The sequence below is a fragment of the Apus apus genome, chromosome 2 (genome assembly GCF_020740795.1).
Source record: "Apus apus isolate bApuApu2 chromosome 2, bApuApu2.pri.cur, whole genome shotgun sequence".
Classification (NCBI taxonomy): Eukaryota; Metazoa; Chordata; class Aves; order Apodiformes; family Apodidae; genus Apus; species Apus apus.
In genome coordinates, this window is record NC_067283.1 from 38,692,498 (window position 1) to 38,719,226 (window position 26,729).

Here is a 26,729-nt window from a genome sequence, read left to right on the forward strand (position 1 = left end):
CCCCATAAACTTACTGAAAATGACAGCATGTTGAGGTCTAGTTCTCCCTTAGTATAATACCAGTGATACAAGGAGAGTTACACTGAGTATTAGCTTGAGCTGTAATACTAAAGGACAACTGTTGCAGTGCATTGTATCTGCTTAATTAGGTATCAATTCTAGGAATGAGGCAATTTTGTATGCAAGCCTCTTAGAAACCTGAAACAAAACAGTTTGCCTGTATAAGGGTTGCATTCCAAAGCCTACACTCAAGCCAGTTTTGCAGATCTGGAGTTGCAACTAAACATAAATCACCTGATTCACAGCAGAGTGTTTTGGGTGTGTTAACCTTAAATGCTGAGAAAAATTGAGCAGATGTGGGCCAAGCCATGACAAATTTTAAGTTTTGCACTCCCTTCTTCAGCCCCAAAGCACCAACGCTGGCACAGATCTAAGTATCTGCATTAGGCTGGGACCTTATAATTTCTGCCCTTTTAACTCAGACATGGGTATCTGCAGCTTCACAGACCTTAACTTTTGCATTACAGAAAGATTTGATTTAGCATTCAACAAAAGAGTCTACAAACCTGTATTTCTGGCTATTATGTTTCACTTGTATTTGGGGAGAGTATGTGGTAATCTTGTCCAGATAAAGACAGAATTTAAATAGGGAATGTCAGGATTTCTTCAGTACATTCTTCAGAGAATCATATTATACTTAAAATGGCCTAAGACAACCTCAAGCACAGACAGCTGTTTGGTGTTGCTATGTAGATTCCGTTGCTACCACATGTGAAAAAAACCCACCAACAACCCAGATTCTATTTCTCACTTAACCTACCATTTAAGTTCACAGAAAGCATCAAATGACTCAGGTGTTCAGCTAGATGAGTATCTGCAGTTGCAGAAGTGGTAAAAGTAAAATGTATCTCTGTGTTCCAGGACAAGCCCCAACAGTATTAACAGAGCTATGAAGTGCCGTTGCAAAAGGGACAAAAGAGAAAGCAATGCAGAGTTCATGTGTAGGTTGCCCCACCGTGCACTGTTTCACACAGATTTTTGTAGAGCATTACCAAGGTCAAATCTGGTCATGCTATTAAATTGTTAGATTCAGGCTATCAGTAAACTGGTGGAGATTCAAGAGCAGCAAAAAGAGATTAAGAAAGTCTGTATAATTTGGTGTCTGATAGCTTGAAGTGAATAGACCAATTGCTCTTGCAAGTATAAGCTGAGAATTTTGTTCCCACCAAGACATCTCTTTCTAATTCCAAATAAGACCCTTCAGTATTTCCCTCTACAACTTTCTCTGCAGATTGAAGCAAGCTGATTTTAGTTCAATTTGTGTTTGTTTTTTTCATTGGTTTTCTTTTATTTTTTGTTTGCTTTGGGAGCTCTTTGTGTGTTTTTTAAAAGCCCCAAAGAGGAATCCCTCTCATTGAAAGCTAGGAAAAGGTGGCATGAGCTATTTCTAAGTGAGCTACTGCACACTGAAAAAGCATAAGGCAATGAATGCATATACAAATCTGAGGGGGTGAGAAACCTTTTACATATTTTTTTTTTTTTCCTATGGAAAGAAGTTATTGCATGGGCAGTCACCTCTTATTGAGCATGATCTAGTACAAGATTTTCTTTCCCCCTAAAATTCACTATAAATTTCAAATTTCCTATTTATTATAACAGTATAATGTTATTTGGCCTTTCCAAAGTGACACATTCAAAAGTCAAACTGACATTGTAATTACAAATGTAAATTTCCTTGTCACTAGAAATTCTTACCCATATACAATTTTAATACATGTCCATTCAGCAGCTCCAGGCACACAACTGGAAATGCTAAAATCTTGGAGACTAGAAATTAGCTTCTCCCACATGCAGCTTTTTCTGGCTGAGCTACAAACCCACAGAAATGATAGCTCAGTATGATTTGTGGTCATAAACTCCCACAGAGCTCTATGGGATGATGCTCCAAGAAAAATGTTAAGCCTCCTCTGCTTGGAGGGGGAAGAAGAATACTCAACTTCTCTTCACTGCAGCTGTTCTGCTTAACTATCATAGAGTCTGTTAACTGGGGAAGAATCACCATAAACTACTAAACTATTCATTGAGTTGTCCTGATCTTTTTAATTATATTGCCAATAACATGCCTTAATGAGACAAAAAAAGGCATCCCAGTTCAAAAAATTGCTTGAGAGGTTGACCCCTTGAAACTGAACAGAATTTAAATAGGAGTGCTGTGAAGTAGGAGAGACTCTACATAACCCGTACAGAATCAGGAAAGCTTGCAAGGCCCCTTGGGGCCACACAGATTAATTCCTTGCAAATGTAAACCAAAAAAGGACAGTCATAGAATCGTAGAATGGTTTGAGCTGGAAGGGACCTTAAAGATCATCTAGTTCCAACCCTCCTGCATGGGCAGGGACACCTCCTACTAGACCAGGTTGCTCAAAGCCCCATCCAACCTGGCCTTGAACACTCCAGGGAAGGGGCATTCACAACTTCCCTGGGCAAGTGTCTCACCATCCTCACAGTAAATAATTTCTTCATGGTAGCTTTAAAGGTTTTTTGGTGGTGTTTTTGGGGGTCTGGTTTGTTTTGGGTTTTTTTCCAATAAGACCAGGAATTGATATGGACTTAGGGATATATAGAATTGAATAGTTCAGTTGACCTAAGAATTTAATATTATCATTTTCGGCATTGATGACTTGGTAACATAAATTAATATGAGCAATAATGACTTTTTTTTTTTTTCCTTCCAGCTGACAGCTGCTTGCTGGCTTTTGGAAAATAGGTTGGTGGTTTTAAATTGCTTCCTGGGGGGAGAAGGTCGGAGGGGGGGAATCAGCATAGCTTTCACTGTCTGTTAATTTCTAGTCTCTGAAAACCAAAGCTCAAATGGACAAGGAAACTGATGGAGCTTTCCCCTGCAGGTGTGCAGAGCTGTTCTACCATGGGGACACCTGCAGCAGAGCATTCCTTCCTGCAGGTGCATGTTCCCATCAAGTGGGGCTCCCCACACAAGGCCAGTGCAATTCAAGTTATACAGCTGCCCAAGCTCATGTTTCCATCACATTCAGCATCTCTTCTGGCAAAGAGACAAGGAACAACTGTTTCAGCAGAAACTGGGACTCAAACAGATAAATCCTTCCACCTGCACTTACACACTGGTGCCAGGTGAGGAAGAAACCCATGGTGGCCTTGCTGCAGGGCATGCCAGCATCCTCTACCCCTAGACCTGCTGCGCAAGTGGCTGCCAAAGTTTGACTACACTGCTGGTCAATTTAAGATTTTAAAGAGCATTTAATTCACATATGAAATTATTGAAAGTATTAAGCACAACTGCTACAAATTATTTGACAGTTACCTTAATTAGACTAGGTCTGATTTAATATTTCCAGCACAGCTGAAACTTTTACTTTACTGAGGGCCATAGTAGTTTCCCAGCATGTTAGGTCCAGTAAATGAAATTGAGTTCAAGCAAATCTATTAACACAGTCCAACACTTTCCACAGCTCATTACAAATAATAATTACTTTCTGAAAACTTTCTCCGTCACTATGAATAACAGTTCTGACTCAGTAAAAACAATGTCAGTTAGGAAAGCTCGATTTTTGCTGAAAGATTCTTGAACTTGCAAGAGATTTTTTTTGTACCTGCTAACAGTTTCCCTACATACATCATATCAACAGATTTCAAAACTGCCCAGATTCTTTCAGACAAATTATCTATATTATCTCAACCAATATACTATCAAAATCTGTTCTCTACCTTATCTACTAGAACTGAAATTGTCTACATACATAGACAAACCTGCAAAACTGGAAATCTGCCTATCACAAGCTCCTTGGAAAGATTTCTTACAAGATTAACTTATCAATTACTTTAAGCATTCTCTAACATTAGCCATTTATTATTTTGAGCTTCCTAGAAAGGGCTAATAATTTAGAATTAATATTATTTCTTCTTATGTTTTTGATTTGGAAGATATTCGCTCAGCTGGGGTCTCTCAAACAGATATTTGATATAAACCACTCGATTTATATGACTATATATTGGGGTCAGATGGCAGAATTTCTGCTTCCAGATTATTCTAAAGTGAGCTTTTATTGCTGGGAATGTGCTGGTATAGCTTTTAACATTAAAAATCCTTTAACAAATCACAATAAAATATCATGCGACTGTTATTTTTGTGAATATTCCTATGAGGAAGTCTTCACTCTTAAATGTGCAAAAAGTTTATACAAATGATATGAACATTGTTAGAATAAACTGAGGGATATTTTAGGAGTATTAATTGTTAATGTTCTTCCAATGCTAAACATAGTCAAAGACTGCCTACTTGTGATAGTTCTATGCTGCTTTTCCTCACTATATTTATACTTTTGGATACATTTAACTTAAAAACAAAAATTGAATCAGGGCAGCAAACAATAAGTGATAAAAATAAATTATGTTCTACACATCTGCATTTCTAAAATCTGTAGAGTGGTCTGGGTGTCCACAACAACACGTAGCGTCACTGTTCTTTGCCTTCACAAGGTTAATTTCAGTCTATTTAAATAAACTTTCTTCTTCTCTGTGTGCTGATGATAGCATGTGATGACAATTTTGCTTCAAGTTAGTCACTAAAAGCAAAACAGAGCAGTTTTGTTCAGTCACCTTGAATTGATTGTGCAAGGTGGTGCTGCCAGTGCCATTTTGCTGCAGCACCAGCACGCCACAGCACTTCACCTGCTGCCTGCCTTTCTCTGCCAGCAGACTTTATATACATTTCACACACTCTAAGGCTTTCTACAATGACATTCTGATTCTATCTATAAATGTTGCTTGACCTTTTTTTATGTGTTTTCAGCCTTTCAGTGTTTGTTTATTACATTTGATAAGTTCATTCATGTGACTAAGTGTAACTGCGTGGGATATATGTGTGTAGTAATGTCCTTTAAGACCATTGACTCTTTTTACCTTGAAAAACAGTGAGCACTGGGAAGATAATGTCTTCCATGCACTGTCAGAATGTGTAGAACTAAATGCTAATATGAAGGATTGCCACCTCATATACACAGGTCTGACCACAGAGAGGCGTTTCTGCAAGGCACCATTATTTCTATATGGCATATCCAAAAAGATGTCAGATGGCCAGCTGCTACTGAACCCGTAGGAATCCAAATGGTAAACTGCTAATTAGCAATGAGAAGGTCTGTCAACTGTGCCTATGTTAAAAGATATTTTTATGGTCTATATAAATATAGAAAAGGATTTTTTTTTTTTTTTTAAAGCAAGAGGGGAATTCCACTGGGAATCTGCAAATGTGTTGAAAAATTTTACTTTGATCTAATTGAAAATAAAATGAGTTAATACAGAGTCTTCCTTAGTAAATAATGAAAGAGGAGAGAAAAACATTCCATCTGGGCCAAGCAATTTCCAAGTACTCAGGGCTACTACGATTTGCCACAACAGAAACTAAATGTGTTACTTGGAGGTTAGTGCCACTGTCCTAGCACTGCATGTGGAGAGGAGGACTAAATAACCAGTTTTACAAAGTAGACAGACTGTGGTCAGGACTGGCTAGACAAACATTTGTAAATTATTAGCTCATGTCTTGAGTGCTAAAAGCATGTAAGGATACTAGAAATAATGCACTAAAATGGCTTTACAGCACCTGTATTCATGTGGCTTCCATGTCCTCAGCCAGAGGAGGAGACAAAAAGAGGTAGGATTATACACCTTCATATATGACCCTGCACCATTTTATAGCCTGTTTAACTTGTTAGAATTTATCCTTTACAAATACAGAAACTGCAAAGTTAAATATCAGGAGAGGTAAAGTTTTATCCATGCCAGTTTGTTTTCCCTTATTAAAGAAATGAAAATGGCTACCAAAAATAACAGATGCTGCATGAAGGTTTGAAGCAAATATGTTACTTCTTTCTGTGCTACCCAGAAGCAGGCAAGCTCAAGCAACTTCCACTGTTGAAAAATTTGCTGTTCACAGCAGCACAACTTACCAGAAAAACAGAAAAAAATAAAAGGAGTGGTGTGCTTGCTACGTAATAATCACATATCTGGCAAACTAAATGCTCCTGATACATGGCTGGTTTTGACAGGAGGTGAGTGGATTGGCTTTCACAAGTAAATACCAGAGAACAAAAAACAATTTGCTAAACATTGCACTGCAGAGACAGTAGACCCTCAGGTCATTACTGAAAAATGTCTTGGCTTAGCAAGAAGAGCACTGATGTTGTTTGCAGTGCCAAGACTGGCTTCTTCCCACCTCCTGCTTCCTTGTGCATTCACAATTGCAGTTTTTGCCAAGGTTCTCTGTTTGTTTCCTTTTTTCCTTCCCCCCCCATTCGATATTGATCCCTAGAGCAACAATGGGTAACAATATCGGAAAGCAGCCGTTACCACCCTTCATCTCCATAACTTATCACACTCAATAGTAAACAAACTAAGTAAACAAGGTCACCAAGAACAAAAGAAGCTGAGAAAATTTTCATGGCTTTCATTTGAATGAACTGTACTGTCCATCTGCTTTTTCAATTACAACATAAAAGTAAATTAAAAGGTGAAGTAATAATCAAAGAGTAAATTAAGCCTAGCTTTTCTCCTTTGTTCTTAGGAAAGCAGTTTTAACATTCAGAGACAGTTTTCTAACATAAAGCCACTTTTAGACTCTATCTTGTTTTCTGAAGGAGGGAATTGGGGAAGTGACAGTTGATTTGCATTGTAATAAACAGAACTTATAAACAATACACAGTATGAAAATTACCAAGATGGCCCAAAACCCTGTGAGATCCAAATTATATGCTAAAATTTAAAACGCTATACCCCAAGTTAGCAGACACTCCCAGTCAATCTCATTTTTGTATCTCCTGTAACTGCTTCAGAGATGAAGATACTATCCATTACCAAACCCCAGGAGCTTTTCAAGCTTTACTTGAAAAGCAAGTGGTACATTATGGTTTTAAATTCTGAAATCTGCAGGGACTATAAAACAGAGTAAATTAGTTGGCTGGGTAATAGAGCCAGGACCTGATCCCATAGTGATGAAAGAAATTCCCATTATTTCCTAACAATGTGTTCAGCCAGCTAGCTGAGATATCAAAAAGATAAACAGATTGATCTAACCCCAACTTTTCATAATAGTTGCAACCTTTGCCAAAGCAGAAATGGGGAGGGGAGAGGGGACAGGAATTGAGAGAACAAGTGTTTTTCTGTAAATGTTCTAGATAAGGACTGAAGATGTCTTACCTGTTTTTCATATATAAAGAAGTTTTAAATCGATATAATTTAAGTATCAAAAGAAACAAAACCATATTATCATCTAAGTTAACAAGAGACAAGGGTGCATAGGAACTGAACTTTCATAAAAGCCTCCGTTACAACTCCAATTTCAAATTACAGCTGCATTTTCCTGTTTCACATTCAATCCAGACCCTTGTCAGCTTCTTTAATCTGTCATATCACACTTATGATTGGAGTAACTCTTTGTGGTGCATATGTACAAAGCAAAAAAGAATAATTAAAAAAAATTGAGGGAAACATGTTCATGAGCATCAGACTGATGACACAAAAGAAGTGGTCAACCAAAAGGGCAAGGAGGTCTAAATATCTGCCAATAATTCAGCTTCATGCATTAGATTTTTCACCCCTAAGTAGTCTTTGTAGAAATGTATCACTAAAATCACTGAGAATACAGGCTGACTGCCCTACAGAATATGGCTTTGCCATGTAATAACTTAGCCCGCCAAGAGAGCAAAGCTTCTTCCCACTTTCAACCCCAGCAATTTGACTCAAGTACGATCTCAGACAATTCAGGCTCTGGTATTTCTAGCCAACATCTTTTGCTGCACTTTCTCTGAATGCTACCAATCTTCTATGCAATTTCAGCTGCAAAGCTTATCTTTGCAGTATCTTACATGTAATAACCTCTTTTTGGAACTCAAATCCTTATGACCTCTACTGCACTTCAGGGAGTTTTCATGATCTAATACCAAATTGAAATATTTCTTTTATCAACTCTCAATGTATATTTTATTTTTCAAGTGCCACCATCATCTGTAGAGCAATGAGAGGTAACAGCTTTGAAAGGATTCCTGTAACCCTATTAATACATTTGTAATTGCAAGAATTCCTAGAACTGCCACCAGGTTATAAAATAAAATCAAAATAATATGGATGGATTTTCACACAGAGGCATAGAGAGTTAGAAGCTGTATTACTCAAGAGATAATTCCCCACTGAAAGGCTCTCATTATTTAAAAATATTTTTATAAAAATAATTTATATTAATTGCATTTTAAGAAGAAAATATGAAAAAGGACAAATGCATAACGTTGCAATGAAGCTTTTAAAAATCCAGTTTCTACTTAACATTTCATTTCTTAACAGAAGCAAGGCATTTGTTAAGAAGAGATGCAAGATTAAATTCTACAGTCATCCCAGTTAAAACATATGTACGCATGCGTGCACATACATTTGCTGTTAAAGGGCCTTCAGCTGAAGCAACTGTGATCTAATCTTCTCTAATGAATCAAGAAACCATCAACTCTGATTTTGGTCTTAAAGCGATTGCAACACCCACAAGAAGGGTAACACTGGGAATGACTTGTTTAGTGTGTGTGTGTGAAATGATGAAATAACTTTATAGAAACATACTGGCTATATTTAAAGGTATTTTAATTTAATAGCTTTTCTAACGGAATCTAAAAGGGTACAGTCTACCACAGAGAAGTTTCTGTGAGTTTGAACAGGATTTTTTTTATTATTATTATAATGTATACATGCATTAATGACTATTCAGTGCTTCAAGATCTGAACTTCACTGCCCAGGAGGCTGTAATATTCCAAGTATAAACATAAGCTCCAGTAGACTTCAAGATCCTATACACCGGCTTGCTCAGCTGTGTTCTTCTGTCACATACAGCATCCATTATATACTAACTCAACACTGTCTTATGGCAGATGGCTGGTGATAAAATACAGTTCATAATCCAATATCGGTGTTTCTCAAAACATTTTAAAAGCTTACCCTTATCATCACTGATTCATCATGCCTTAAATGAAGACAAACAGAAATGCTACAAAAGGCCTCTACTGTGTCTAGCCTAGAAGAAAATATAACCTCCTACAACCAAACTGGTGACAACTAAGTATTTTCCCTAAAACTGCTGAAACAGGTTTTTTTGGTTGGTTGGTAGGTTTGTACAATGTGTGTTTTCTTTAAAGAGGTGGTGAGATTTGGGGGAGGGGGGCGAGGGTGTATTTTTTCTCCCATGACTCATCCAGCATGAATCTCCTCTACAAGAAAGAGTTCCAGAAATAAAAAGTGATACTCAGAATAGTAGTATGTATGCAGATGAATTACTACACTCTACAATACTGATGAAATCCCTCCTCCTCCCCAGTAAACAGCCAACATGCAAACAGAAATGTGATTCCATTTTCAGGCAAAACTTGTTCTGTTGTTGTTTTTTTTCCCCTTAACAGTTCTATTATTTTACCCCATAGGATATTAATTTCCACCCCAATATATTAGACTTCCTGCGTAACGTGAATGGAAACATTGAGATCAGAAGTTACTTAAACAGCAATAGGTCCACAGTAGGTATGAGGGAAGGGGGTAGAAAGAAAAAAAAAGAAGAAAAAGAAAAAAGTTATCTTCCCCCCTGCCCCCCCATGTGTTTGTATATTTTCATTTTAGTTGTTTTTTCAGTTGTGTTTCTACAGTCATGGCAAGGTATGGGGGCACGTGAGGCAGTTATTTTTGCAGTGGGGTTGGAGGATTTGTTTCCCTCTCAATCCCAGCCAAAGTTTATAGAGCCCTCAGGACCAGTGCTCACTGTCCCAGAACTGCAATATCACTGCAGCGTTCCCTCCGCTTCGACAACTGTCGCATACAGTGCCAGCACACGGCATGCACCAAAGGCTCTCCCTCTTCCCCTACTGAACTGCCGAGAGCTCTTTCCCCCTGACCCAAACAGACTAGCCAGCCAGCCCATGAGGTGGCCACAGGGGCTACTGTGCTCGCAGGACAAGCCAGCTCCACAAGCCACCAGCGCTGGTGGGCTGAGGAAGGCGAGATGCTGTGGCGAGGTGGCGGAGCCAAAGCAGTGGCCAGAAGGACCTTTTAAGGTAGAGGTGGCAGCATCCACTTATGACCGTTGGCCACAGGAGAGCCCTCGCATTGAGCAGGACGGGAGGAGATCCCCTGTTATCAGTGTGCAACATCAGCACGGTGGCACTAACAGCCACCGACCATTGTTCTCAGCAGCTCCAAAAGGAAGGTTTGCAACTGACTTATCTTACACTAAATTATTAACTTGATAAATAAAAGCAAAATTTTCTTCAGGGTACATATGTATGTTTTAAAATGCAAAGCACGTTCCCATTAAAACACTTAACAGAAATTTATTATTTTCATTGGGTTTTGGCTTACTCCATAAACACACTAACTCATTTTGTAAGACTTATTACAATTCCACATTTCTGTTCAACTGGAAATGATGAATGCAAAACCAATACAGAAAGTAACAAATGTATCCACGGTGATCAAACAACAAACCCTAAAGCACAGCACAGTGAGTGAAAATTAGCAGTTACGGAAACCACTCCATCAAAATTCTGGGGCAATGTAAAAAGAAAGGCTTATGCAATTAGAAGGGTCACAATGAGTTTAATTATTTGAAGGTTCCGTTTAAATAGCAGAGCATACATTATCTCAGCTCAAAATCTTCATGAAGACTACAGGTTTAACGAGAACATGAAACACTACAACTGATTTCTGTATTTAGTGACTTTAGTCTGTGATGGTTAAGAAACTCACTTCACCCATTAACACTTGCTATGGAAGAATAATATTTTCAGAGGCTTAGGTCTTACTTTCCACAGTAATTATTTCAGTATTTATTTTAACTTTAATGCTGCACACATGTTCCCACTATGCTACTTTACATCAGCAGCAATTACACAAGAAGGCCCAGAAAAATAAGCAAGATGCACGTAAACATACAGAAACGCTTGCTTTTTCCTCCCTTCCTGTTCTTTAAGTGGCCCAATAGCAGCATACAAAGAGAATGAAGCAGCACAGAGTTCTTTGCTAATACTGAAATTATTTTTTTCCTCAGCAAAGACAATTCCAATATTGTCTTCATGATGGTTACAGTAATTTCAAGTCTAAGTAGGGGCATGATACATGCGGACGAGCTTTCACCCAGCTCTGTGCAATACTGCTTTGTGCAGCAAGTGTTAGAACAGGGACAGGTGAGATTACAGACGCTCTGGCTTCTCACCGACTGAGCAGGAAAACACCCAGAACAACCACAGGTAAACATTATTCCCATTAGCTCATGCTTCATTATGCAAAAGACAGAAAAAAAAAGAAAAAAATTAAAACTTAACATTAAAGGAAGTTTCAGACTGAACAAAGAAGACCAAGAACCTGCCTAACAGAAACTTACAGCTCTGCTTTCAGAAGCGAGATTTCCTACAAACCAGAGAGGAAGTACAATCCAGTTTGTTCCAATTAAGAACTTGTGTTGCACCAGAAAACAAATGAGCATGTGAAACAGCTGTTTGCATCTTTTTCCAAAGAAGTAACACCAAAATAAGTTTGATCATCATTATGTGCTTCTGAAAACAATAAACAAACAGAAAATAAATAAACAAGGTACCATACAGCTAACATATACCTAATACTGTAACCCATATAACTTCAGGAAACCGTAACTTCTAATCCTAGTCACACAGGCAATTGTTGCAAAATTGACTTTAAAAAAAGACAACGTATCTCATGCTTGCAATTATACTAAAGGTAGAAAAATAACAAAAAAAAAAGCAAAAAACCCCACACCCTAATGCCATAATTTTAATTGAAGAGATTTAATCCAAATTACTCAAACCTAAAACCATAATGCTTGCCTGTTCTTCAGTAGGAAATGTAGTAAAGCTAAAACATTGCAAATTTATCTTTAAAAGAGCCTCTAAACAGTTTTGACAACTCAGGCAATATATATTTTTTTCTGTTAGGAAAACGTGCATCAAAATCAATCTGCTTCCATAATTGATGGGTTTCATTGTTAAAGAAAACCCTGCCCCCCAGTATCTTCCATTGTACGGAGAGAAGAAAATAATGCTTAGCGTGTCATAAAGCATAGCACTTTTGTGACAGAGCTCAGAATATTACAAAAGTTCTTCTCTTAAAGCTTAAAGTGAACTCCTGATTCAATATTTAATGAAACTGAGAAAGCTGCTGCATGTCCCAGATATCCTCCAAATCTCTGCTCTGTGTTCATTCTAAGTATTATGCAGCTATAAATTAACACTGAGGCTAGATTTCAAGTAGCCAAGAATAGTATTTTTCCATCACACCACCAAATTTTCTGTTTCATTTGTTTACTATTTAGCAGCACTAACTTGCAGCATTTTATTGCAATTTTACATCCCAGCCCAGTACTGCAGCACTATACTGCTTAGACACAGCTCTACACTCCAACGTGGTTTTGGGGTATGCAGCCAGGTCAGCTGTAAGCCTAAGGAAGATTTCCATCAAGCAGCAAAACTCAAGTGTGCACAAATATTTAACAGCTCTGAGACCTCTAAAGGCTTAAAAATAGTATGCATTTTGTGGTATGCTAGGAGCCAGCCCCACACCCAGTGATCTGCATATTGCAGAGTACTCGGCAAACACACCACTGCAAATAAAGCATTGTTTTGCCTTTGTATCTTACAGTTCTTCAAACTGAAAGCTGAATGAAATACTAAGTCTTACTGTGCCTCCCCACCACAGGCAGTGCCGTAGCAGCTCGTCCATTACATTAAGTTTGTCTAAAACTTCCCATGCCTTACAACCATTTCTCATCCTCTTTCGGCAGATGAAACACAAGTTCATTTAAAACAAACCCAGGATGAGTTCATCCTACCTAGATTATTTTTTAAGCTGCTAAAACTACCCGGTAGCCCACTCCAACAGAAAATTTCACAGACAATGGAATCCTTTCAAACTGCACAGCTGACAGGATTCCCCAGTTGTCAGTTTTCGGTGCGTGCCACCAAAAAATGTTCTTGAATCCAAAAATTCCTAATAATCACTCCTATTGATAACGCAAGCAGAATTACATTACAGTCAACACTTACCAAAATACATTATGTTTCTCATTAATCATGCAGTCAGGATCCCACCGCTGTATATTCAGCATTAGCTCCCGCACAGGGCTGACATGTAAAACGGAGCTCTTTCATTCTACATTATGTGGAAATTTCCCAGCACAAGAAGCGTGTGTGAGCAGCGTGCCTCCTCAGGATGAGCGCTTTGCAGGCAGTCTTATCCCTGATACAATCCCTGTCTGATTTAGCATTTACTCCGGCTGCATGCTGCACTGCCCATTCTTACTGTAATCTGACTCCTCCTTCTGATGTCCTTGCTGTGCCTGTGACATCAGGACTAAGAGTACTACAAACAGATCTTTTCTTTAACGGGCTCGCAACGATGTGTTCTAATATCCCGGTTAACCTATCTCTGGCTTGGGGAAGAAGTAAAAAAAAAAAAAAAAAAAAAAAAAAGCAGCTCTTCTAAAATAGCACGGGTTGTGTTTTTTTCTTTTTTTTTTTTTCTTTTTTTGGGCAGCAAACACGTTCAGTGACATAACGTGCTCAATTACATAATAGATGTGAAAGACAAAGCTCATATTGTTAGTGCATTTTCCTTTGAAGGGCAGGCTCCGGGAGAAGCCCTGAGTGCCCCAATTCTCCAACTTCAGTAGAAGATAAAGATGCTTGGCACTTTGCAAGACCATGTACCCCCTGGATTTTTTATTTGTTTATGGATTTATTTTTTAATCTAAGCTTAATTTTAAATTAATTCCTGCATGTCAGGAAATTATTTTAATTCAAATGTTGTACTAAGCTCTGTTTCTATTTTTGAAAAGCAACTTACACATAGGTTGTTCAACTTCAATAAAGCTGAACTGATTTTTTACACTACAATTCCCCATGAATAACAAAGCGTGAGAAGGGGACATATATGACAGTGAGGATTTGTAATGGAGTTTAAAACTCTTTACCCTCCAGGTCTCTCGTTCCTTTCTGGCCCAGGTTAGTAAGTCATTAGCAGCTGGAAGGTATTTTTTGGTCTGTCACAAATGGAATGGACCTAAGTTTGTTGTAAATAGGTTCCTACACAGTCCCTGCTGCTGTACGAACTAGCAACAGCTTCAGAGAATGAAAGACCAAAGAAACACCAAAATACTCTCCCTCATCTACACACAGTGCCTCAGGATAGATCTGACACAGACTGGTGAGGACGGTGCTGTCTGTATTTATGCATGTATTGTGTCTCTTCTATAAATCAATAGAGGACTTTGGTTTCCTGCTGTCAGTCTGGCATGTATCACTGATAATACATTTAAACTAAATAAAGGTAAAAAATACTGGCCAGTATGCTGAAGTGTTTCTTTCATTGTAATAGGATCTAATGAGATGAATGCTTTCATTCTACAGGAAAGAGGATGACAGGTATAATTAATGTAAAGCTCCACTTCTTATTTGTAAAAGCTTCACACAGTAACCACTATTTAATGAGTTCCAATCACTTAGGGCAAAATTATCCCACCAGCACAGCAGCCAAGGAATGCTCCAATTGCAGCAGAAGAGTTAAGAGCCCTGGTGTACATCACCCCTACATGTCTCTCAGCAAGAGTCCTCTGCTGCATCACTCTCACAAGGGTTCATGCTACCTGTATGAAAGTCACTGAGATTAAACACTGCCAGGGAGAACTGGGGCATAAATTTCAGTCCTGTTCCTCACTGGCGGTCCTACAGTTCTCCCTTTCTCAGTGCTCTTTCTTATTTCAAATGTGCCTAGAAAGAGGTATGCCTGAAATAAGAGAGATACAGCACACAGAAAAGCTCCAAAATAAAGTTTGCTTCACAACCAAAGATCACACAATGCAGGAGCATTAAGGGAGGAAGATCAAGAATTCTTAAGTGGTTCAAGCTGACCAACAGCAAATCCTAAATCACCATAAATAAATACTATCTAGAAACCCCATCTAGAAACCCCTGGGTGTGGGGGAAGGTGTCTAGAAATCGTGGCCTATGTTTTAACTAGAGGGTTTGGATAGCAGGTAGCAGAGGCTATTCACAGCACCTTCCTTTCCTCTATGTCATCATTATAATATTAATTCATATAATCTGTACAAGGAAGGACAGCTTGCTATAGGAGACAACACCATCCTCTAAGGCCGGTTTAAAATATTTCTAATGTCCTCTGAGCAGTAAGTTTAAGCTGCTATTAGGAGCCTTCTGCAACACAAGCATTCCTTCCCCTCCCTTCACCATGGGTAAAAGCTCAGAGAATCAATTCTCTGTGAAACCCTTCAGCTCCAAAGCGCTTTTGCAGAGGCATTGCATGATGCCCTTTAAGTCAGTCTGCACCCAGGTGCAGGATTTGCCTGTTAGGCTTCATTTACCCTACCACAGAGAAGCTCAGGGTCATTCTGCTGGGAGTCAGACCCTGCAAGAAGTAGGCTGCCTCCACTCTCGATGTTCCTCAAAGCTGATTCATGCCATCAGCTGGCCCACTGAAAGCCCAGGTACAAATGACTCATGTCTGTGTAGATGTAGTGTTAGTGGACAGGCAGCAAGCATGCTGCTTTTAAACAACCCCTCTTGAGCAGCCTGCTCTGTTCAAATGCCTGTACCAATTCAGTGGAGCCTGGTGGCAGGGCAGCTCCTCAGGAAGCCTAAACAGCAAAGCACCACATAGACCAATGTATTCTTCACTACCTGGTTCTGAATATTACCTCCACTTTTGTTTGGCACTTTAGGATCCAAACAATCAGGACCATCTTCCCCCTTACTGTGTTCTTAGAATAAGCATACAATCAAAGTAGCCAAAGGTAAACTAAACCAAGCAGTTGTATTTAATTTCTTTGTATTTCAGATATGAAAGGGAAAAATGCAAGGGAGAAGGGAAAGTTACTGGTGGCCTCTTCTGGAAAGCTTTCAGAGCCCAAATTCACATACTCAATGCCAAACTTTGCTTTCATTTACACTTGTACATTAATAAACTGTAAAAATGTAGTAAAGTTCCAAGCAAAGGACAAAGAATAAATTTTATCCCCATAATGTGTTACTATCACTCAGAAAGCAAGGGTTAGTTTAGTAACTGCAATCCTGAATTGGTGGTGTTTTATTTCAAACACAAGATTTACTCAACACAACAGTGAGAAAGCACAGTCAGGAGCAGCAAACACACTCGTGTGCATCAGGAGACTTAAGAAGACCCAGTCTGGACATGCAGGATCATGCAGAATTAATGAGGAAATTAGCCCATGATGTCAGCCAACAGTACAAACTCTCAATCATCAACAAGCTAGCACAGGCTAACCAGCATTTAGCTTTGGTACAGACGCAGGTCAACTGCAAATTTATCATCTTTTCATGCATGGTTCACCTATAAAAACAAAATCCCAAAACACTCATGATTCAGCAACAGCATAAACATAACATGAAGAAAATACCTTCTGCTAAAAAAGCTACCCCACAGTCTTATTTCCAATAATAGAATTAGCCTCTACTCCCTGAAATCCTCTTTCCCAACAACCTGTTTCTTTTTTGTTCCTAATAGCATCTCCACCTTGCTTTCTTCGGCCCTGCCTTGCCTTGAAAACCACACTTTGGCAAAAGGTTTGCCACAAAGAGCAGATTTTTAAAACACAGGCTACCCTACAAGACATTACCTCCTTGGAATAAACAAAAAGCCAGCTGAGAGCACGCATTTCTCAGCAGTTTAGCACATACCTTACATTTCTTCAAAGCTACAGGTTAACCCCCACGCCTGACTTGGTCTAGAGCCAGAAAGCCACTTTGTAAAGTAGGTGCACTATCCATGTTTTCTCCTGATTTTTATCTATTCACTGATTTACACAATGCCTCCATAGAAGTACGAAAGCCACTTGCAGGCACATCTCTTGCAGAGACTAATTAATATTTAATATTAATGCACCCAGTTAATTCCCTAGGATTCCTGGAAAACTCTCTTCCAGTCTTGAACTCTCCCAGGAGGCAACTAATTTTAGATTTATACCCAGGCTCTTACCAGTTGGCTTTGATGAATTCCAATTAGTAAGGCTGACCACAAGCCTATTTTTTTCAAATGCAGAAGCATATCGAGGGACTCTTTGCTGGCAGAATTGTAATAGTAGGCAACAAAATACACTAGTGACATAACATTTCAAGTTTATGCATCATGTGTAGTAAGTTAAAAGATCTCATACACTTGAAAGGCTTCCAGAGTTTCCTAAAATACATTTTATCTACTGTACAGAGACAGCTATTAAGAATAAAAATGTATTGTTCAAACATTCATTTCTTAAAATAGAGTGGGAGAAGCAATCCAAATCACATTTGACCTACTAATTCACCCAAGAACCCCCAAACAAAAAGATTCTTGAAGTTAAAAAGCAGGGCTAGAACTTCTACATAATTTTGAAATTTATGTATTTGGAATATTTCATTCCTGTTAGTAACCACAGTGCAGAAATAATAAATAGCAAACAAGCCACAGTTTTGTAAGGCTCCAAAAGTAGTTGAAAGTGTTTCCAAGTGCACATATTTTTGGTGCCTCAAATCAAATATACTAAGTACATCAACTAGAAATTTGGTTTGTTTTCATTTTGAAGCCATCTGGAGTAGTTTAAGACATCCTACACAATAATGCAGAGTTTGTGATTCGTTACTAATCTCTTGAGGTTACGCTAAAGGATAATAAGGGAAGAAGCAAGCTATGTTTGCATATTTTAACTAGCCATAGAGGTTCATAATTGGGTTTTTACGCTCTCCATTGGTTAAAACTACCAAATGTGTTTTTTACCCTTGACTCAGAAGTGCCACTTCTAGAAATCTGCAATATTTGTCACCATGAATACCATTTAACTGCAGCAGTACCCAAAGGAACTCTGAACTGCCACACGTGAATACAACTGGAGGAACTTAATTAATCTTCCTGTCACTTCCATGATGCTTTTCATTAGTTTAGCTGCTATCTGATCAAGTGCTCCATTCTCTATTGGAAATGGCTAACCAGAACCTCCTATAAAAACATTTTCAAGAGGTAAACAAAGACTCACCTTTGATTCTGAGAGCCTTTACAAATCTTTGCCGTGCAGACTTTATCAGCACAGTTCTTTTTAAACAAACTGGGATTTTCTACATACAAGGCTTAAGAAATATAAATAGCAACAATATGCATTTTTATATACTTAAAGCTAGTTATTCTGTGTTTTATAGTTTGAACGCAGATCATGTGGCAAGTTAAAGAGCACATTCTTCCGCATTTCCTTCCCATGGATATGCATAGTTAGTACACAGAGTGCTGCAGACATACATTTTAGAACTATTGCTGCTCATTGTTTTACTAAATGCCCACTCCTGTCAACGTTTGCTCCTGAGCATGTAACAAGATTTAAGATAATGAACATGAATGAATGCACACAACTGGTGCAAAAGGTTTTTTTATTAGATAGATAATAATTTTAAAGAGGAAGACGGTCCTGAAAGCAAACAAGACCAAGAAGCTCCTCTGAGTCCCTGACAAAGATGTTTTCAATCACACACACAAAAATCTGTGGGTTTTTTTTCATTCAAAGAGTGAAAACTGGCACCAGCGATAACATCAACACCCACATGCATAGTCCTTCGTTTCTCTCTCTTCCACTTAAAATTTTATTTCTGTACTGCATTGAGCAAAATTTGTCTATCTAATGTCTGGGTTTTGTGTGTATCACATGTAGATAATCCATTACTGCCTTTGGTGGGGTGAACAAATCAATCAGTTTTTCACTTTTTGGGTCCACCTTTCTTACACACCCTACAATTTTGCAATATACTGGTCAAGATCCACCAGCAAATCTAGGCATTTTATTCTCACAGTTTATAACATATACATCTATAAATCCAGACGTTGCATTGAAAAATTCTGTATTGCTCTCCCACTCTATATTATTTTTTCCCACCCCATTCTTAGGTGTGATCTGCATTTTGCATTTCTGATTTACCACCACTAATTGGCTAAACTCAGTATGCAGAGGATCTGTCAATTAACCCCTTCCTAATCAGATGTGTATATGCCATATAGTACATCTGTTTAAAAATAAAACAGTGGTGAAAACTATGAATATCTGTTATTTCTAAAACCATCTTTATCAATCAAATGACAAGTCTCAACTAACACAACCAGATATCACTTAGTGAAATAGTCTGTTTATATTCAGTTAAAATAAGAAAATTTATTGCATTTTTTATTAGACACCTTTTTGTTTTGCTTAGAAATTATAGCAATGTGATTATTTCAGATATATCAGTTGTTTCAATACCAGCAAATCATTAGCACTCCTGTCCTTCCCTGTGGTTTCACATCGGTGTTTGGTGTTTTGTGGTGGTTTGTTTTGGTTTGGATTTTTTAGGGGTGTTGGGGATGGGAGATGTTTGGCTGGTTAATTTTTTGTTGTTTTGTTTGTTTGTTTTTGTTTTGTTTTCATTTTTAGTAGCTGCTGCTTTACATCTTCCTTTCTTTCTTCCAGACATTTTGAGGAGTGCCTCAGCACACTCATGACATAAGGACAGTATCAAGCTTTTTTCAAAATACAGAATAAACCATATTTCTTTAATGCTTATGACTGTTTCAAATAAACTGTAACAATCTTACTATCTCCATCTAGTGGCTTATACTATTAGGATTGGGTTTTTTTTTTTCTTTAATACACGAAAAACTTTTTAGTGTTCTTTGTCTTGCCAAGCACAAATTTTCATTTCCTATGTTTGGCTTTCCCTATTAATGTTCCATACTTCTTCTAATTTATATTGATTAGTATTCACTTCCTCTCTTATGATTTTCTTCCAAGTTCCTTTTCAATTTCTAGCTGGTGTTCTTATTTTGTGGATGAACCAGAACAGACTTGTAGCCAAAGTTTTTCATTTTCTGAACATGAAATGGCTTTTTTAGTAATCTGGTGAGCTCTAGTTAATTAAGGAAGTGTCAAGTTTCTGTCCAAGTCTTTCTATCTTTTTCTTCCCAAATGGTTCTGCTCCTAATTTTTCCTTAAGAAATAAAACATCTTGAAGCACAACATATGTAGAAGACTATCTGTATTCCGTTTGATCCTGTATTATGTAATCTAATCAGTTTCCACATCCTTAAGTCCCTAAATGGAAACATTTCAAGATATAGGCATGAAACAATACTACTTCATTTTCTTGATGCTATATACAGCTGCTCAAAAATGAAATAAAACAAAAAAGTAGCAATGCAGTATCATTTTACATTTCCCAGTGATTATGAAGGCACTGAGCTGTGATTTCCATATAGAACTGCAAAAGAAAAATGCTGACAAATGCAGCCCCAGCGTGAGCGGGTGCAGAGTAGCTTAGTTTTTATACTGGGTCAATTGTTGGGAACAAGGCTGTAGCATAGCCCTATAGGCAAGAAGGGACACAAACCTTTCCAGCTGCACAGCCTTACAACTTCTCCCCTGCTTTGGAGAGCTGAGACACTTTGCAGCAGTACTTCAAGTGCCTGCAAGGTGCCAGCAGCACATTTGAAACCAAACACAGGCAGGAGCTTAAGCCACATCCACCTTTAGCTACTCAAATAGGAGGCACTCAACTAAACTAGCCAGTGCTACTCCGCATGGTAAAGTGAGAAGAAGACAACTGGTCCCTCTCTAATGGTACTTCTCTCATTCCACTGACTTGCAGAAAGGTATCCACATTTAACTTAGGTTAGACAAACTTTTGGCCAGTTACGGTTAGACATGAGCAATTTCATCCCCAATGACTATAAAAAAGTTTAAATAATCTCATGGAAAATATGCATTATGTGTTTGAATTCCAAAGAAGTATAATTTTGGCCAACACATTGCTATCAGAGGAAATGCTAGTTAAATAAAAAAATGCTAGTTAATAAGCTGCAATCTATCAGAAACTGCCATGCAAAAAGAGGATAAAATTTGCAGCAAACAAGGCACTTATTTACAGATATAAAAAGAGATCCAAGTTACGGCATAGTTTTTTATGATATAGGTTTAAAACATTTATACTGTGTTTATTCACACCAGTGCTGAATTTGATTCACATGTCTATGTGCAATCATTTTGCAGTTCCACACATGCAAGCTTCACATTAGGGTGTAAAGAATGAATCATCATAAAGTGAAAATATCAGTGATATTTATTTTTTCCATAGCAGATCTTACTGTAGATGGGATTTGACTTGGAGACACCTTATTTTTTGTGTATATGGGAGTGCCTACTTGCAAGCTGGATGTCTAATTTCCTACAATCAACGGAGATCAAACTGATGCAACCAAAAAAGTCAGAAGAGTTATTTATCACACCTGGAAGAAGACACCAACTTTGGTTGGCTGAGTAGCTCTCCAAACTCCGTTAAATATATATTCAAGAATCTCACTGATCAAAAGGGGTGTTAGACACCCAATTCACTCACAGATATCTATACGCATGGATCTTACTATATATACTCTGAGAAATGGGAGCTGAATCCCAGCCAAGGCCTCCAATCCTCTTAAAAGACCTGGGACCCCTGCAGATCCCTCGTACCCATTGAAATTCAGCTCCATCTGAGATAATCACAGCAACTACCAACTGTGCTCAGCAACACTACGCAGCAATTTAGAAGAGAACATGAAGAACACCTGCAAGTGAACCAGCATGAAATTTCCACAAGAAAAACTGAATTATCACCTAAGGAATTAACTACGACATTAGCTTCCCCAGTGCTTCAGAAAATTTCCTGGGATCATCAATGATTACACAGTGCTTCAATATTTCACCCTCTGCTAAAAAACAAAGATCAGAAATGTCTGTCTCTCTGCACAGAGGAAAGCACCACTTTGAATGACCAAGCTGGTATCCTACAATAAACACATTCCACTACATCGCTGTGGATTAATTTATGCTATTCATGCTAACTTCTAAAACAAAGTGGCAGCATGTCAAAAAGTGGCTGTTAACGATATAGCCATTAAGGGTTAATAGTGAAAAGAAAAAAACCAACTCATTTAAAAGCATCCAGAAACAATTAAGTTCTTTTAAATTTCAAATGCTCCAGTACTCTTATTCTAGAAGAAAGAGGGGGATGAGGAGGGGGGTAAAGTCAGGGCTTTTTACCACTCTGCCAGTGGTGTTCAAATACATTCCTACTGGGTTTAGAATAATTAACAGTGAAAGGAGAGTTTCCATCTCTGTTCCCATCTTTTGATCTTATTGACAGAGCCTCCTGCCATTCTAATTCAGAACAAGGTATACAGGAAAAAAAACCCTGTCTGTATCTGTTCTTGACTTTCTTGTTACATCTTTTTCCTGTACAGTTTTCTTTTGATCTGCCATACCTCTGAATTTAATTATCAGGTCTGAAAACACCTTGTCATAAATAGCAGCCTAAAAGTAATTCTGTTTCCCACTGCTGAGTAAAAAAACTGTACCCCAAAGTCAAGCTCTCTCTTCAACACGCACTTTTCAGTGTCCATCTTTATATATATACTTTGCAATTGTACTGATAAAAAAAAATAATAATTGAAACCATGATTGCCTAAATACAATACTGCTGCTATTTAAAGATAATTCAGAGACTTGATTTGTAGTCAGTTTGCCACTCAGTACCTCTAAAAATAGGCCTAGCTACTCTAGGTGGCTAAATATGGATGCAGTGACAGAAAACACTGAACTAAGTCCTCACCTCACAGAATTTCTTCTTTTCTACACTATATAGATGCATGGTATACCACAGATAAAGGTGTAAATTATAGATTAACTTCATATTCCTAACAAGCATTATCAACAGAAAGAACTTTAGCTGCATTCAAAAGCCTCAGCCATATCTCTTCAGACTCTGGACATATCAGGCAACTGTTGCATGTTGTACTGACTGCCTATGAATTCATCTTGGACAGAAGGATCATATTATTCCAACACCATGTCTGCCTCGGGGCTGTTAGATGAGGAAAAGCTGGTGTAGAGGTCCATGTCTCTGTCCTGAGGAATGGTCTGCAGGTAGCAAAGCAGAAGATGAGCATTTCATGAAGATGCACTATGGTATGATGGACTTCTACACTCACTTCAGCTGCAGACCCTCTTGTTTTCTCTTAATGTAAAAAAGCAATGACCATTTCATAAACATTTGTGTTCTGGCAGCCCAGACTGAGGAGACTGCAATATAGAAGTGACTTTGAGCTCATCTGAAGGTTCCAGTGATTTTGCAGTCTAGCTTTGTACAACAGAAAACTGCATCACTTGACAGAAGCCTTCATGGAAAATAAGTGTAAGAAATAGAAAGTCTCAATAAAACCATTTCACCCAAGGGTCTGTAATGCCTGGTTTATCCAGCTGGAGATAATTTATTGTGTTCTATAAGCTGTCGATACTGTGTGTACTAATAACTTTTCATTACTTATCTGCCACTTCCTTCCTTGATCACTGTCCACCACAGCATTTAATCAAGTAATTATTCTTATCAAGAGTAGCTGTCTGTACATTAAAATCCACTGGGCCATATTTCATCTTCATTTGCATCCCTTAAAACCAGTAACTTCAAGGACAACTTCAGGAGGTACTGTGCACAAGTAGTGCAATGTTGCATAAAGCATATACACATGCTCATATAGACACATTTATATTCAGCCACATGCACAGACATATTCACACCATGTAAGGTGACAATGCTAGATGCTTTCTCAGATGAATAACTAACTTGCTGCACGGGTAAACAGCCACATTAGGATTCCTCTTGCCCTTTTGTTCTCTCTCATTCCTGCTCGACAACAATCTTTCTTTCATCATTGGATATGAGGCCATTCAAATTTTAGAATTAGTGATAAAATTTGTACTCTATTATCTTTTACTTTCTATTCAGTCCCCTGGGGACATTTGATTGGAATGGGTAAGAATTTAAATTATAACAGTAAAAAATTTACTACACTACTGTATGATGAATGTTAGGAATTGTTCTTAGTAAAGTCCTAGTGGGTTCCTGCACATTGCTGCTGGGCATGAGAATTTTTCATGACTGGGTAAACCTCTGACTTCTGGACCTTATCACTGTTCTAGTCAGGTTAGAAACCTCCTTTTTCCCCACCTTTGTTGAATATCTCAACCAGTGCAAAGGGAAATAATAAGAATGAACCATGGTTTTAATGAAGGTCCTTGGAGAGGGTATTCCACTGAGTAGAAGTCCATTGCAGCCACCTGAAAGTGGGCAGATCCATCCCAGCTGGACGTTAACCAGCAATCCTGCAGTTTCCCCTAGGCTCACCCCCCTCATGCAAGGATTAATATCCACAGTTCCATAGAACATGCTTTACTTCCTGTCACGAGGCCTCACCCATTCATTACAGGAATTTGGGCTGTCTCCTAGACACAAGGTGAGTGCTTTAATAAGCTTTTAATATTATCAGCTTCTGTCTGATGCTATGAACGTTTAGAACTACAAATAAAGACTCCACTAGGTCAAACAATAGAAGACCAACTTCAGGATAGCTATCTCAATGGGTCATCAAGGACAGGGAACACCAAAGGGAAATGCCTTTGGTTTGAATCATGACAAACAACTAAAACTGTCCCAAACATCCAGGTATCCTACTTACTCGGTTACTTATTATTATTTGGTTGTTGCGTTGTTGTTTTTTTTTTTTCCTGGGATAAAAATGCGAGCACACTGTTAAAATACAATTCCTGAGTGAGAAGCTTTATCATAAAATGGGTAAAGTTCCTGCTATTAGGCATTTTTTGGATAAATAATAAAATGGGGTTCATGAGTTATTCTAAGGTGCCAGGCTGGGCAATGTTACTTTTAAAAAAAGTAATAAGTTGACTTCTTATTGGAGTTAGATAATTTTTAATTTGAAAGACAGAAAAATCAAAGAGGTTCTGATAAGCTTAAAGCAATAGTAATCACAGAAGAGCACAGTTTAGAGGCTTTCAGGTATTATTTTATGTTGAGTACTTTCAGGTTTTCTGTAGAAGAAAGTTGCATAAAGTACTACCTAAGCCAGCAAAAAATAGCAAACTTAAAAACACAGATTGTTCTTTACATATTATGAGTGTTCAGTTTGGTTTTCCAGTTGAGAAGCAGATGAGCCAGTGGTTGGGTCCTGCTGTTGGACATAGCACGTATTTCGTAATTCCTTTGCTACAGCCTTTTGCCCTTCTGTAAAGAGTAATTTTAAACTTTTCATAGAATAGTTTCTAAGGGAAGGTCAGATCTGAGAGGCCACTAATGGACTAGCCTTTGATCTCTGGTCCTTGACTAATGTGATTGCAAGCCTGCTAGAAGATTTTGTAAAATTACAAATGCAAGAGTGACTGAACAAGAAACACCTCTTAATATCAAAGGGGACACCACAAGAGGTGCAACAGTTTTTACCTAAAAATTACAAAATATTTAATATATGGAACTTTAAGAAAGGCAGGTTTTAAGTACCACTACTGTACATATGTACATATTTTTTTAAAGTATCAGAGATACCAAATTGTGAGATAATGAGAGCATATTACATGAGTCACCAAAGCATGCATATTCCAAGGGAGACATAATTAGTAATTTCTGATGACTGGCTAAATACTATAAATACCACTTCACTGTCAGTAAGGGGTCACTCCATGAACTTGTTAAGGAACAAGTAAATCCTTTCAAGAGGGGCAATTTGACTATAAAGCTTCTCCAGTAAGAAGCATCACTATCCAAGCAGTTTTCTCCCTTTTTAATCCTAGTTCAAGACCCTTTCAACTCAGCAAGCTAAATGACCTTTGCGCATCAACAGCAAAACATTGGTACCTTGCAAGATGTTTCTCCAACATTGCCAATACGTGCTTCACAGCAGATTAATTCACAGAATTAATTTTTCTATATTCTGACTGATGAAGTCCTCATTTGCCAGACTTGAGGCACTCATAATACAAAAGGATCAAGGAACATGAACATTTATTATATTAATATTTTTGCCAGAGCTCTTGAATTTTCAACTAGCTGATCTTACAAAATGGGAACTACTATATTTGTGTTTTGTAGATGAAATGCGTGTTTAAAATATAATTAGAAATATTACTTAGAGACAGAAAAAAAGGCTGAACCTCTGAAGCTTTCAGCTCACACTGTCTCCTATCATATAAACAATAAAACCAACTGTGAGAAAGCAGTGTATGTAGAACCTGCATTCATCTCTCATATTGCTGAAAGAATATAAAAAAAATTGTTCACTACATTGTAAGAAAACACTGATTCAAATTTTCCTTAAACTGTGTTCACTTACATGTTTGGGGTTTTGTTGTTCCTGTTTTCAATTGATTTTATCTCTTCCTCAAAAAAAAAAAAAAGGGTCATTTTCTCCTGGTATAGCTTCATAGCTATACCTTCATAGTGAGACTATGAAAGTTACATTGGTGTGAACTTGACATAAATTTTGTCAGGAGGAGGTTGTGCTGCTAATAATGGATAAGGTCTTCTGTTCATTATGTCATTGTTGAGTAGTTTAAAAAAAAAAAAACAACAAAACTTGCAAACAATTGTTATCAGTTTCCAAATGTATTTTTATAATATTCTTGTGGCCTTCAAAGAGGCTACATTTTCATCCTTATCACCACATTAAATCACATTGCCAATAATGTCTTTGGGACGAATTGGAACTCTTCAGGCTTGAATTTAATTACATTATGTAAACTAGAAATTGTCTTCAGTGTGCTTTG

General features: G+C 37.9%; 1 protein-coding gene across 4 annotated transcripts in view; it reads right to left on the reverse strand.

The window, feature by feature from the left end:
- Positions 1–26,729, reverse strand: part of ZNF385D (zinc finger protein 385D) — a 417,913-nt gene that overhangs the window by 151,582 nt on the left and 239,602 nt on the right. The window contains exon 1 of one of the 4 annotated variants that reach the window (XM_051611828.1): positions 13,111–13,468. The exons of the other annotated variants lie outside the window; for them this stretch is intronic. Within the exon in view, the coding sequence (XP_051467788.1) occupies positions 13,111–13,132 (22 nt within the window). The 5' untranslated portion in view covers positions 13,133–13,468. Of the gene's footprint in view, positions 1–13,110; positions 13,469–26,729 lie in introns of those variants that run through there. 4 annotated transcript variants of the gene reach the window in all.